We start from the raw sequence: 13,918 nt of genomic DNA on the forward strand, positions 1-13,918 counted from the left end.
AAAACTTCCAGTGTTGGAGCATTCGCAGCTTCTGGAGGCAAGTTGTTCCACTGATTCATTGTTCTAACTGTCAGGAAATTTCTCCTTAATTCTAAGTTGCAATGCCCATCAGCCTCAGCAAAATCAATTCGAGATGATGGGAATTGTTATCTGGCTACATCCAGAAGACGGTTGCATTTTTTTTGCTTCATGAAGTCAGCATTTTAGATTGTGGAGATTGTATTTAATGCACCCCATGTGAAAATATTCGGCTCATGAAGCCCCAATCTAAACAAAATCCCTTCTTCTCAACATGCTAGTTTTTTCCCAAGCGGGAATATTTTTTTTATCGGGGGTGGGGACCAAGAAAAGTACAATCTCTTCCCCATCAAACACATTTCAGGTGAAGTCCAGAAATAACATAAGTACCGCTAATATTCTTCTGATGGTAACAGGGGCTCTGAAGATTTTAGGAAGTGTGCCTGGTTATTTTTATCAATTGGGGTGTTTCTTCACACTTTTTCGAACTGTTTTAAATATGACTTATTTACATTTATGGCCTGACTACCAGATTTCTTGGTTTTCTGTCTTACTCAGATGATCCAGAGTTTATCGACTGTGAAAAGGAGGGTTTTTTCTCGCTGCATCAACGGAGAGGAGCCATCAAGCAAGCGAAGATTCATAATGTCAAGTGCCACGAGTTTACAGCCACTTTCTTTCCCCAGCCCACTTTCTGTTCTGTCTGCCACGAATTTGTCTGGTACGAGTCCAAGGGGCTCCTTTTGGGGTTGGTCTGTGAAGGATAGGATGCAACTTTCTTTCCTGATGGGAAGATGCTTCCTCTGGAGAGCTGCTACGATCCACTGGTCACCAGAGCTGCTATGATCCATTGGTCCAACAGCTGTTGTGATCCAGTGGTTGAAAGAGCTGCTATGATTTTTTGATCAAAGGAGCTGTTGTGATCCATTGGTCCAAAGAGATGCTATGATCCAGTGGTGGGTTTCAAATTTTTTTACTACCATTTCTTGGTGGGCATGACAGGGGAAGGATACTGTAAAATCTCCATTCCGTCCCCAATGCAGGGGAAGGTTACTGCAAAATCCCCATTTCCTCCTGATCAGCTGGGACTTGGGAGGCAGAGAATAGATGGGGGCAGGGCCAGTCAGAATTTTTACTACCGGTTCTCTGAACTTCTCAAAATTTCTGCTACTGGTTCTCCAGAACTGGTCAGAACCTGCTGAAACCCACCTCTGCTATGATCCATTGGTCCAAAGAGATGCTATGATCCATTGGTCCAAAGAGATGCTATGATCCATTGGTCCAAAGAGATGCTATGATCCATTGGTCCAAAGAGATGCTATGATCCATTGGTCCAAAGAGATGCTGTGATCATCTCCATTTAATGACCCCATAATCCCTTGTAGGGTGGAGTCTGGGCAACTGAATGGAGCTGAGTATTTACTGGCCGGATGCCCTTCCTGTTGCCAGTCCAGAGTAATATTTAGCAGATATATTCTCATCGTGCCCAGAGAGAGAAATATCTGCCTCTACCTAGGATCGAACTTACAGCCTCCTGATTGTGAAACGAGAGCTCCAACTCTAGGCCACCACACCAAAAGAGCTGTTATGATCCATTGGTCAAAACTGATGGTTCCCAGAGAAAGAGCCTTTTCTGTGGGGGCACCTACCCTTTGGAACAGGTTACCCCCAGGGATACGAATGATCCCAGATCTTCGTACTTTCCGTCGTGCACTTAAGACCTTTCTATTTCACCGAGCCGGGCTGGCATAAATCTCTTCTAATTGTTCTAAATCTTTATGCTGAAAATTCTTAACCGATGAACCAAATTGGCTTAATCATCTTATATTCACATTTTATATGTATGTTATTTTAACTGTTCACCGCCCTGAGTCCTTTGGGAGAAGGGCAGTATAGAAATTGAATAAATAAATAAATAAATAAATAAATAAATAAATAAATAAATAATAATAATAATAATAATAATAATAATAATAATAATAATAATAATAATAATAATAATAATTTTATTTCTATACCGCCCTTCTCCCGAAGGACTCAGGGCGGTGTACAGCCTATTTAAAAACACAAAAACACAACAACAATTTAAAATTTAAAATCATTAAATAATTAGGCTCCAATTAAAATCCCAGAAATTTAAAATACCCCAATTTAAAACGTTATGTTAATAGCCCTGCCTGGCGGAACAACAGGGTCTTCAGAGCGCAGCGAAACACCCGGAGGTCGGAAATCTTTCGTATTTCGGGGGGCAGTTCATTCCACAGGGCTGGGGCTCCCACAGAGAAGGTCCTCCCCCTGGGTGTCGCCAGCCGACATAACTTGGCTGATGGCACCCGGAGGAGACCCTCTCTGTGGGAGCGGACTGGTCGGTGGGAGGCTATTGGTGGCAGAAGTCGGTCTCGAAGGTACCCGGGTCCTATGCCATGGAGCGCTTTAAAGGTGGTAACCAACACCTTGAATCGCACCCAGAAGACCACTGGGAGCCAGTGCAGCTCGCGCAGGAGGGGTGTCACGTGGGCGCAACGAGTTGCACCCATAACCACCCGCGCGGGCCGCATTCTGGACCAGTTGGAGCCTCCGAGTGCTCTTCAAGGGGAGCCCCATGTAGAGAGCATTACAATAGTCCAACCGGGAGGCGACAAGGGCGTGAGTGACCGTGCGCAAGGCGTCCCGATCCAGAAAGGGCTGCAACTGGCGAATCAGGCGAACCTGATAAAAGGCCCCCCTGGCCACGGCCGTCATGTGCTCTTCTAAAGACAGCCGTGCGTCCAGGAGGACACCCAGATTGCGAGCCCTCTCTGTGGGGGGCAAAGATTCACCCCCAATAGTCAGCGATGGCACCTGCTGACTATATCGGGGCGCCGGAAGCCACAGCCACTCGGTCTTGGAGGGGTTGAGTCTGAGCCTGTTCCTCCCCATCCAGGCCCGCACGGCCTCCAGGCAGCGGGACATCACATCAAGGGCATCGTTGGGGTGGTCTGGGGTGGAGATGTACAGCTGAGTATCGTCAGCGTACAGATGACACTTCACCCCGAAACCACGGATGATCTCACCCAGCGGCTTCACATAAATGTTGAACAGGAGAGGCGAGAGGACCGACCCTTGCGGCACTCCCCATGCGAGATGCCTCGAGGTCGACCTCTGTCCCCCTGCCAACACAAACTGCGAGCGGTCGGAGAGGAAGGAGGAGAACCACCGCAAAACGGTGCCCCCTATTCCTAACCCCCTCAACCGCTGCAGCATGATACCATGATCGATGGTATCAAAAGCCGCCGAGAGGTCTAATAGGACTAGGACAGAGGAGCAGCCCCTGTCCCGAGCCCTCCAGAGATCATCCACCAACGCGACCAATGCCGTTTCAGTGCTGTACCCCTGCCTGAAGCCCGACTGGTACGGGTCTAGATAGATAGCTTCATCCAGGTGCCGGGGAAGTTGTCGTGCCACCACGCTCTCAACAACCTTCGACACAAAACGAAGGTTGGAGACTGGACGATAGTTGGCTAATTCAGCCGGGTCCAGGGAAGGCTTCTTGAGGAGGGGCCTCACTACCGCCTCTTTCAAGGCGGCAGGAAAGGCACCCTCACTCAGAGAAGCACTTATAATCCCCTGGAGCCAGCCTCGTGTAACCTCCCGGGAGGCCAGCACCAACCAGGAGGGACACGGGTCCAATAAACACGTGGCGGCACTAATCTTACCCAGAACCCTGTCCACATCCTCGGGAGTCACAGGATCAAACTCCTCCCAGGTAACATTCTCAAGACCTGCCCTCGTCTCCTCCCGTGGACTCATCCAGTCGGAGTCCAAGCCATCCCGAATCCGAGCGACTTTATCGTGCAGGAATTGCACAAAATCCTCAGCACGACCCTGCAAGGGATCTTCCCGCACTCCCCCCCGGAGGAGGGAGTGGGTCACCCTAAACAAGGCGGCTGGGCGGTTCTCTGCAGATGCGATAAGAGCGGAAAAGTGGTTAGACTTTGCCGCTTTTATCGCCACTAGGTAGGTCTTGATATAAGACCTCACCTGTGTCCGGTCGGAATCGGATTGGCTAGTCCTCCAAATGCTCTCTAGGCGTCTTTTCCGACGCTTCATCTCTCTCAGCTCCTCAGAAAACCAAGGAGCCAGTTGAGATCGGCATCGGGTCAGAGGCCGCAAAGGCACGACGCGGTCCAAAGCTCCAGCGGCCGCCCTTTCCCAGGCGGCCACCAGCTCTTCAGTCGAGTCGTGTGTTAGGGTCTCAGGGCACGGCCCAAGCTCCGTCAGGAACCTTTCGGGTTCCATCAGGCGCCTGGGACGGAACCATCTAGTTGGCTCCGTCTCCCTGCGGCGGGGGGCGGCGGTAGGAAAGTCTAGTTGGAGGAGCGAATGATCTGTCCATGACAAGGGTTTAATATCTAGGTCCCCTCTACCAAGATCATTCAACCACTGACCAGAGACAAAAATCAGGTCCAGAGTGTGTCCCCCTATGTGAGTGGGGCCTTGAACTAACTGGGTCAGGTCCATGGCCGTCATGGAAGCCATGAACTCCCGAGCCACCTCTGACGCCTCACCCGCGGATGGAAGGTTGAAATCCCCCATGACAATAAGTCTGGGGGTATCAACCGCCACCCCGGCAATGACGTCGAGTAGCTCGGGCAGGGTCGCTGCCACGTGGCAGGGAGCCAGGTACGTAGTCAGCAAACCCATCTGCACCCCACGGCCCCACTTCACACAGAGGGACTCACATCCGGCTATCTGAGGAACAGTGGTCTCCCTCGGACAAAGACTTTCCCTCACAATCACTGCCACTCCCCCACCCCTCCCCTGGGCCCTTGGCTGATGAAATGCACGGAAACCTGGTGGGCACATCTCAACGAGGGGGACCCCCCCCTCCTGGCCCAACCAGGTCTCCGTAATACCTGCCAGGTCCGCACCCCCCTCCGAAATAAGATCACAAATGAGGGGGGCTTTATTAACCACCGACCTGGCATTACACAACATCAGCCGCGGACCCAGGGCCTGAGACTCTACACAACCCAGGACACGAGTCACGCATCGGGGGCCGGAGTGCGCAATTGCTCGTAAACAGCGTATGCGCACCCCCGACACTTGATATGGCCCCCTGCGTCCGTCATACCTGCCCCTCCCACTCATTATTTCAATTTCACAGCCCTTCCTGTCATCCCCCTGCTTCCCGGTTAAATTTCCTTTCGCGACCCTCCTGCTGCAACTAATCGACCCATCATCCCGCTCGGTTGCTATCTGGACCCCCCCAGGTCCGCTTTTACAACCCCCCCCCTCCCTCCCGGGTGAATGAATGAATGAGATGATATGATATGATTCATTGGTCCAAAGAGCTGTTATGATCATTTGGTCAAAAGAGCTGCTTTGATTCATTAACCCTAACCATACATCCATAGATATTTAATCTTATTCGGGTTGAGTTGAAGCATCTTCATCCCCACCCAGACCCAAAGATGAGACCTCAAATCATCACTTGATTCACCAGGGGTTGAGATATGCAGTTTCTTTTTCAGAGCTGTTAAAGATCCATTGGTCAAACGTTTCTACTGCTGTAGGAGGAAGAAATATGAGAAGCAGATGGAGAATCTCCAGCATTGGAAGAACCATGCATCCATAGAGACTTAGTTTTACTTGGGTTGAGTTGAAGTATTGTCATCCCCACCCAAACCCAAAGAGCTTTACATAGTTGAGACCTCAATAGCATCACTTTTCAGGGATCAAGGATTGAGTTCTGCAGCTTCCGACTTAACATTCCAGTAGCCAAGGTTTTGAGTTCGAAAAATCAGATTAATTCCCTTTGACAGTCAAAAACACGTCAGTTGGGAGTCTTTCTTTGTTCCAGATTTGATCCAACCCAGTTTGGGTTCCTAATCTGAACCAATCTGATGGGCCAACTCGATTTAGAAAGTTGAACTGCATCATCAAAATCGGGTTTGATTCAGTTTTATTTTTCTGATTGGGATAAATCTGCCTTTTTCAGATGCTGCTTTTGATTCTTTGAATCATATTTATTTTTTTAATCTGATAAATTAAATTCAATAAGACTGAACAGGAATCGCTGCACTTATTGATTTTTTAAAAGTCATTTTTCTCAAATGCAGGCATGATTTCAAATCTGTTTTATATTAATACTGTGTTTTTTTCCATTTTATTCCAGGGGCCTTAACAAGCAAGGTTATCAGTGCCGGCGTAAGATCTTTCAGTTTATTATATTTATATGTTGATGGTTGTCATAACTGTGCAATAGTACTTAATACTCTGCTGAAAAGCCTAAGAATGAAAGAGTAATTAAATAATCATAACAATATCTGTATGGAAACAAAACATGCAGTTTTAAAAAAATATTTAAGTGGGGTTTTTAAAAAAGTCTTACAATCCTGCTCATATTTTTACCCTTCTCACAACCCAGTATGTTTCCAAATCATTGTCTATCTCTGAGAAAGAAAATAAGACATTTTAGGTTTTCTGTTTTTCTCAGGGTCTTCAGGAAGAAAAATTAGTCTCAAGAGTAAAAAGCCAGAATCAAGGGGGAAAAAAATTATGATTGAATTGGAACTTCCAGTTTTCCCTGTTGGTCAAAATACAGAGTTTTCTGCCCTTAGAAACCTGAACCATCTCAGGGGAAAGAAGAATAGAGAGTAGAGAGATGTAAGAGAAGGGGAGAAGAGAAGAGAGAGGGATGGAAGAGAGGGGAAGAAGGAAGAGGGGGGAAATCAGAGTAGGAGAGAGGGCTAGACAGAGAGGAAGAAAGGAGGAGAAGGAGAAAGGAAGAGGAAGTAGAGAGGAGCAGGAGAGGAGAGAAAAAGAAAGTAAGAAGGAAAGAAGAGAGGGAGGTGGCAGGATTGAGAAGAAAGATTGCTGTACAACAAAAAAGATGAAATGGAAGAAAGGCAACCCCGGACACATATAAATATACTAAGATAAAGAATGAATGGTTAAAAAATTAAAGAGAATAAATATGAATAAGCAGGAAAATTAGAATTTGAGGGCGAATGAAGATGTTGTTTATATAAGTAAGCAAAGAAATATTGAAATATGATTAAAAAAAAGGGAAAAAAGAAAATTGTGGCAAAATTTGTAATAGAATAAAATGTATTTGAATTTGATAAATTGTATAAGATAAGTTATCTGTTCAAAAAATATGTGGGTGAATGTGGGGGGGGGAAACCCCAATAAAACTTGATTAAAAAAAAGAAAAGAAACCTGAACCATCTCAAAGTTTAGAATAACTCAACCTTTTTTTGCAGATGGACGATCATTATTTGAGTACATGCTGGGATTTGCGCTCCCAAAAAGAATGAAAATAAAATTAGATTTAACCGACACAATTAATTAATTCAATATCAGGATTACCTTTAGCCGTAAAGATGGAATCGTGTAATCCTTCCGTCATATCAAAATGAAAATTGTGGGTGGAATTTAAGGAGCCTGGATAGCTCTGCAGACAAGGCACTGTAATTTAACACCAGCTGTCTGCAATTAAAGTAAGTTCGAATCTTGCCAGGCTCAAGGTTGACCCAGCCTTCCATCCTTTCTAAGGTAGGTAAATTGAGGACCCAGTTTGTGGGGGCAATAAACTGACTTTGTATAAATATACAAAAGGATGAAGGCTATTGCTTAAGGCATTGTAAGCCGCCCTGAGTCTCCAGAGAAGGGCGGCATATAAATCAATCAAATAAATAAATAAATAAATAAATAAATAAATAAATAAATAAATAAATAAATAAATAAATAAATAAATAAATAAATAAAAAACCAGAACCTCAGTGGTTGCTCCTAAGACTGGAGAGGCTGGGAATCTTACACATACACACATAAACAAACCCACAATGAAACAAACACACAAACACCAAATTCCCACCAAATTTTTACCTACCCACGTCTGGTGTTTGAATTTCAGAAGTTCTAGAGGCAAATTTTTATGCAAGGCCGAACTTGGGGGGGGGGGGAACCACAGAATAACACAAAGATGGATGGGACCTTGGAGATCTTCTAGTCCAACCCCCTACTCAAGCAGGAAACCCTCTGCTATTTCCGACAAACGATTATCAAGGAGGATTTGAATGAATATCTCAGAGAAGAAGGGGGAAAGAAACTGTTTTGATGGTTCCTCCTCTTGAGTGCCCCCTGGGCAACCCAGGGATTCTGCTGGGTATGATCAGAAAAGTCAAGATAGAGATCAGGATGGCACTATCAAGAGCTCTGCCTGATTTTTAGATCAGGGGTCTCCCACCTTGGCAACTTTAAGACTTGTGGACTTCAACTCCCAGAGTTCCTCAGCCATCTTTGCTGGCTGAGGAACTCTGGGAGTTGAAGTCCTTAAGTCTTAAAGTTGCCAAGGTGGGAGACCCCTGTTTTAGATGGCATCTCAGTGGTGAAATCCAATTTTTTTTTTACTACCGGTTCTGTGAGCGTAGCTTGGTGGGCGTGGCAGGAGAAGGATACTGCAAAATCCCCATTCCCTCCTTACTCTGGGGCCAGCCAGAGGTGGCATTTGCTAGTTCTCCGAACTGCTCAAAATTTCCGCTACCGGTTCTTCAGAACCTGTCAGAACCTGCTGGATTTCACTCCTCTGGCATCTTGGCATTTGTTATCCAAAACCAGTTGTCCACTCCTGATTGGGACCAAAACTGATTTTTTTCCTTTGCCCCATCTTGTTGTATTTCTGTCCAATCGTGTGTGTAAAAGAGTATAATTTGTATTGTGGTCTTTTTGTGTCCCCTGTAAAACTTTATTTTAGTGAAAACGATCTCTTTTTTTCCCCCCCCAGAATGCAATGCTGCGATTCACAAGAAGTGTATTGACAAAGTCATCGCAAAGTGTACCGGATCGGCTATTAACAGTAGAGAAACTATGGTAGGTGTGGGGTTGTGTTACTTTTGTGACTTGGTCGCTAGAGTCCAAGGGATGCGGTGGCTCAGTGGCTAAGATGCCGAGCTTGTCAATCGAAAGGTCGGCAGTTCAGCGGTTCGAATCCCTAGTGCTGCGTAACAGGGTGAGCTCCCGTTACTTGTCCCAGCTTCTGCCAACCTAGCAGTTCGAAAGCGCGTAAAAAATGCAAGTAGAAAAATAGGGACCACCTTTGGTGGGAAGGGAACAGCATTCCGTGCGCCTTTGGCATTGAGTCATGCCGGCTAAATGACCACGGAGATGTCTTTGGACAGCGCTGGCTCTTCGGCTTTGAAACGGAGGTGAGCCCCCTAGAGTTGGGAACAACGACCACATATGTGCAAGGGGAACTTTTACCTTTAGCTGGAGTTACCCAACCCAGAGGCACTAAACTTGGCTATGATATCCTTGATTTGATTTTGTCTGTCTTGGCACGCCATATGAAGCAATAATAATAATAATAATAATAATAATAATAATAATAATAATAATAATAATAATAATAATAATAATAAAAAAAATAATAATTTAATCAAGAATGTAATGCAATAACTTTTATGAAGGATTTGCTATTACAATAGCAGTTACAGTAAAAGAAAAGCGAAACACGTAGAAAAAAATGAGAAATACAGAAATTATCACCATAGAAAAAATGAGATATGCAAAAGTGATCACCATGTCAGTTAATACTTAGTTAGGTAATCTTTAGCATGAATTACGGCCTTACAAGGTCTTCCCATGGAGTGAACCAAGTCTTTTAATTCTGCAGCTGTTCTAATGTGAAACCAAGATTGATTGAATGATGGCTTCTATTAACTGGGTTTTATTGCTGGGTCGCTTCTGACTCACAAGTTTCTTTAGTCGGCTCCATAGATTTTCAATTGGGTTAAGGTGTGGGCTATTCCCAGGCCATTCCAGCAGTGGAATAGGATGATCTTGAAACTCCCCCAAAAAAGTGGTGTTATTAGCCATCAAACCTCAAAAATACACTTTTCCCAAAAGGTTTCCACAACTTTGGCCACGACTGTTATACAACAATGTGAAATCACAGCTACCAGTTCAAAGCTATGGGGACGTGTTAACCTTCATTTCCCCTTCTTTTTCTTCCAGATCCACAAGGAAAGATTTAAGATCGACATGCCCCATCGCTTCAAGGTATACAATTATAAAAGCCCCACCTTCTGTGACCATTGTGGAACACTGCTCTGGGGCCTCGCACGGCAGGGCTTAAAATGCGACGGTGAGTTGGGATCGCTTTGGAGATAAGCAGGGGATCTGCAGCATGACATTGGAGCCAGACTGCAGACAGAACACAAATTTCTACGACATAAATTTTGGAAATTGTGGTTGTAAGTCGAGGACAGACAGTCCTTGACTTAGGACCACAATTTCCAAAATTTCTATTGCTGAGTAAGACGTCGGTTAAGTCAGTTTCACCCCATTTTACGACCTTTCTTCAGTGGTGGGTTGCTCCCGGTTCGCACCGGTTCACAAGAACCGGTAGTAAAAATTTGTAGTAGTTTGGAGAACCAGTAATAACATCAGATGGCCACGCCCCCGAACCGGTTCCTGGCCTGGTCGCTGCTCACTTACCCCGCCGACCTCCTCAGAGGCTTTTTTTTTTTTACTTTTAAAAGCATTTTTTTCTGCAACCTCTTCGGCCGAAGAGTTTGTAGGAAAAAAAAATGCCTTTAAAAGCCTCTGGCGATCCCAGCTGAGTTGCCTGATCGTCAGAGGCTTTTAAAAGCATTTTTTTCTGCAACCTCTTAAGGTTGACCCCCCTGGGGAAACTGCAACCGTCATAAGTGCATGCCAGTGGCCAAGTGTCCAAATTTTGAACACGTGACCAGGGATGCTGCAACGGTCGTTAAGTGTGAAAAATGCTCTTAAGTCCCTTTTTTCGGTGTCATCGTAACTTTGGTCACGAAACAAACTGTTGTAAGTTGAGGGCTGACTGCAGGAGCCCCTTTCCCTCCCCATCTCCTTTCCCCCTCCCCATCTCTCAATCGGTGGGTTTCAAAATTTTTTACTATCAGTTCTGTGGGCGTGGCTTGGTGGACGTGGCAGGGGAAGGATACTGTAAAATCTCCATTCCCACCCCACTTCAAGGGATAGGTTACTGCAAAATCCCCATTTCCTCCCGATCAGCTGGGACTTGGGAGGCAGAAAATAGGTGCGGGTGGGGCCAGTCGGAATTTTTACTAGCGGTTCTCCGAACTACTCAAAATTTCCGCTACCGGTTCTCCAGAACTGGTCAGAACCTGCTGAAACCCCACCTCTGCTCTCAATCCAATCTTTGCCGTTTATGTCCTATCAAGGCGGTGAACGATTTAGCAATAAAATGTTAGAAAAATTTAAAGCAATAATTTCAGTTTGGGGCAAAAGAACACCACACACGTCTCACAAATAGTTTCGAAGCTGCTGGAGCAGGGGTGAAATCCAGCAGGTTCTGACAGGTTCTGGAGAACTGGTAGCGGAAATTATGAGCAGTTCAGAGAACCGGCAAATACCACCTCTGGCTGGCCCCAAAGTGGGGTGGAAATGGGGATTTTGCAGTATCCTTTCCCCAGGAGTGGGGAGGGAATGGGGATTTTGCAGTATCCTTCCCCCAGGAGTGGGGAGGAAATGGAGATTTTGCAGTATCCTTCCCCTGCCATGCCACGCCCACCAAGCCACGCCCACAGAAACGGTAGTAAAAAAAAATTGGATTTCACCACTGTGCTGGAGATCTGACCGGTGACTTGGTCTCTGCCTTGCAGCCTGCACGATGAACGTCCATCACAAGTGCCAGACCAAAGTGGCGAATCTTTGCGGCGTGAACCAGAAACTCATGGCAGAAGCCTTGGCGCTGATCGAGAGCAGGCAACAAGTGAGTAAGGGGGGACGTCCTTAGGGTTGTTTTTGTAAAGAAAGATGGACGGGAGGGAAATGAATGGAGAATATATCTTTGTTTACGGTCGCTGTGAGTTCTCCGTGGTTGAACCTGGTCCTGCCTAGAACAGATTCCCCTAGCAGAGCCCCCCTCCCAAAAGCATTTGGCTAGGGAATCCTGGGAGTTGAAGTCCAATAGCAATAGCTGTAGCACTTAGACTTATATGCTGCTTCACCCTGCTTTACAGCCCTCTCTAAGCGGTTTACAGAGTCAGCCTATCACCGCTCACAATCTGGGTTTTCTTTTTACCGACCTTGGAAAGGCTGAGTCAACCTTGAGGCTGTCAGGATCAAACTGGCAGTGGGCAGAGTTTGCCTGCAATACTGCATTCTAACTACGGTGCCGCCAGGGCCCTTCCTTCCTTCCTTCCCTCCCTCCCTCCCCTTCCTTTTCCTCTTCTTCCTTCCTCCCCTTCCTTCCTGCTCCTCTCCTTCCTTCCCTCCCTTTTCCTCTCCTTCCTTCCTTCTCATCTTCCTTCTTTCCCTCCCTCCCTCCCACTATTTCTCTTCTTCCATCCCTCTCATTTCCTTCCTTCCCTCCCTTTTCCTCTCCTTCCTTCCCTCCCTTTTCCTCTCCTTCCTTCCTTCTCACCTTCCTTCTTTCCCTCCCTCCCTCCCACTATTTCTCTTCTTCCATCCCTCTCATTTCCTTCCTTCCGTCCCTTTTCCTCTCCTTCCTTCCTTCCCTCCCTTTTCCTCTCCTTCCTTCTCTTTTCCTCTCCTTTCTTCCCTTCCTTCCCGCTCCTCTCCTTCCTTCCTTCCTTCCTTCCTTCCTTCCTTCCTTCCCTCTTTCCCTCCCCTTTCCTCTCCTTCCTTTCCTCCTTCCCTCCTTCCTTCCTTCTCACCTTCCTTCCTTCCTTCCCTCCCACTATTTCTCTTCTTCCATCCCTTTCATTTCCCTCCCTCCTTCCTTCCTTCCCTTCCCTTCCCTTCCCTTCCCTTCCCTTCCCTTCCCTTCCTTCCCTTCCTTCCTCTTTCCCCTTCCTTTCTTAGCACTTAGCAATAGCACTTAAACTTATATACCACTTCACAGTGCTTTACAGCCCTCTCTAAATGGTTTACAGAGCCAGCCTCTTGCCCCCAACAATCTGGGTCCTCATTTTACTGACCTCAGAAAGATGGAAGGCTGAGTCAACCTTGAGCCGGTGAGAATCACCGAATCATCGAACTGCTGGCAGTCGGCAGAATTAGCCAGCAATACTGCATTCTCACCACTGCGCCAAAGAAATTTCCCTTTTTTTTTCATCTAACGGCACTGTCATAGCTACCTCCCGTAACTCCAGCGATAGGAAATGGATGGTCTTATACACAAATGGTGTAGTGAGGAACAACTGGAACAGTCAATCCTTGAGCCCAAAATTTCTGTCGTTATGTGAAACAGTTAAAGTGAGTTTGGCCCCTTTCTAGCCACAGCTGTTAAGTGAATCACTGCAGTTGTTAAGTTAGCAACACAGTTGTTAAGTGAATCCAGCTTCCCTCTTGGCTTTGTTTGTCAGAGGGTCGCAAAGGGGGGTCACATGACATTGTCATAAATACGAGCCTCTGGCCAAGCATCTGAATTTTGATCACACAGCGGTAGGAACGGTGCCGCAAAGGTCATAAATGTGCAAAACAAGTCACTTTTTTCCCCAGTGCCGTTGTAACTTCAAATGGTCACTAAACAAACGGTTGCAATTCAAGGACTGCCTGTAACCAAAAATCTTGGGGAATGTTCCACTCCAGGGCAGTGGCAAATCTGTGCAATTCCTTTTGCAAAACCCAAGCTTCTTCTTCCATACGGATGCAAATTTGCAAATTGGTGTCTTTCTTTGGGGGGCACGGGTTCAAGAATAGAATAGAATAGAATAGAATAGAATAGAATAGAATAGAATAGAATAGAATAGAATAGAATAGAATAGAATAGAATAGTATAGAAATAGAATAGAATAGAAATAGAAATAGAAATAGAATAGAATAAGAATAGAATAGAAATAGAAATAGAAATAGAAATAGAAATAGAATAGAAATAGAAATAGAATAGAATAGAATAGAATAAGAATAGAATAGAATAGAAATAGAAATAGAATAGAAATAGAAATAG

General features: G+C 45.8%; 1 protein-coding gene across 1 annotated transcript in view; it reads left to right on the forward strand.

The window, feature by feature from the left end:
• Positions 1 to 13,918, forward strand: part of PRKCQ (protein kinase C theta) — a 61,127-nt gene that overhangs the window by 31,414 nt on the left and 15,795 nt on the right. Inside the window, exons 5-9 of the mRNA XM_070947975.1 lie at positions 577 to 739; positions 6,176 to 6,207; positions 8,789 to 8,874; positions 10,018 to 10,147; positions 11,667 to 11,776. Coding sequence (XP_070804076.1) covers positions 577 to 739; positions 6,176 to 6,207; positions 8,789 to 8,874; positions 10,018 to 10,147; positions 11,667 to 11,776 — 521 coding nt within the window. The remainder of the gene's footprint in view (positions 1 to 576; positions 740 to 6,175; positions 6,208 to 8,788; positions 8,875 to 10,017; positions 10,148 to 11,666; positions 11,777 to 13,918) is intronic.

This window comes from Pituophis catenifer, unplaced genomic scaffold (genome assembly GCF_029215685.1).
Source record: "Pituophis catenifer annectens isolate HBS135680 unplaced genomic scaffold, rPitCat1.0.hap2 SCAF_7, whole genome shotgun sequence".
Taxonomy (NCBI): Eukaryota; Metazoa; Chordata; class Lepidosauria; order Squamata; family Colubridae; genus Pituophis; species Pituophis catenifer.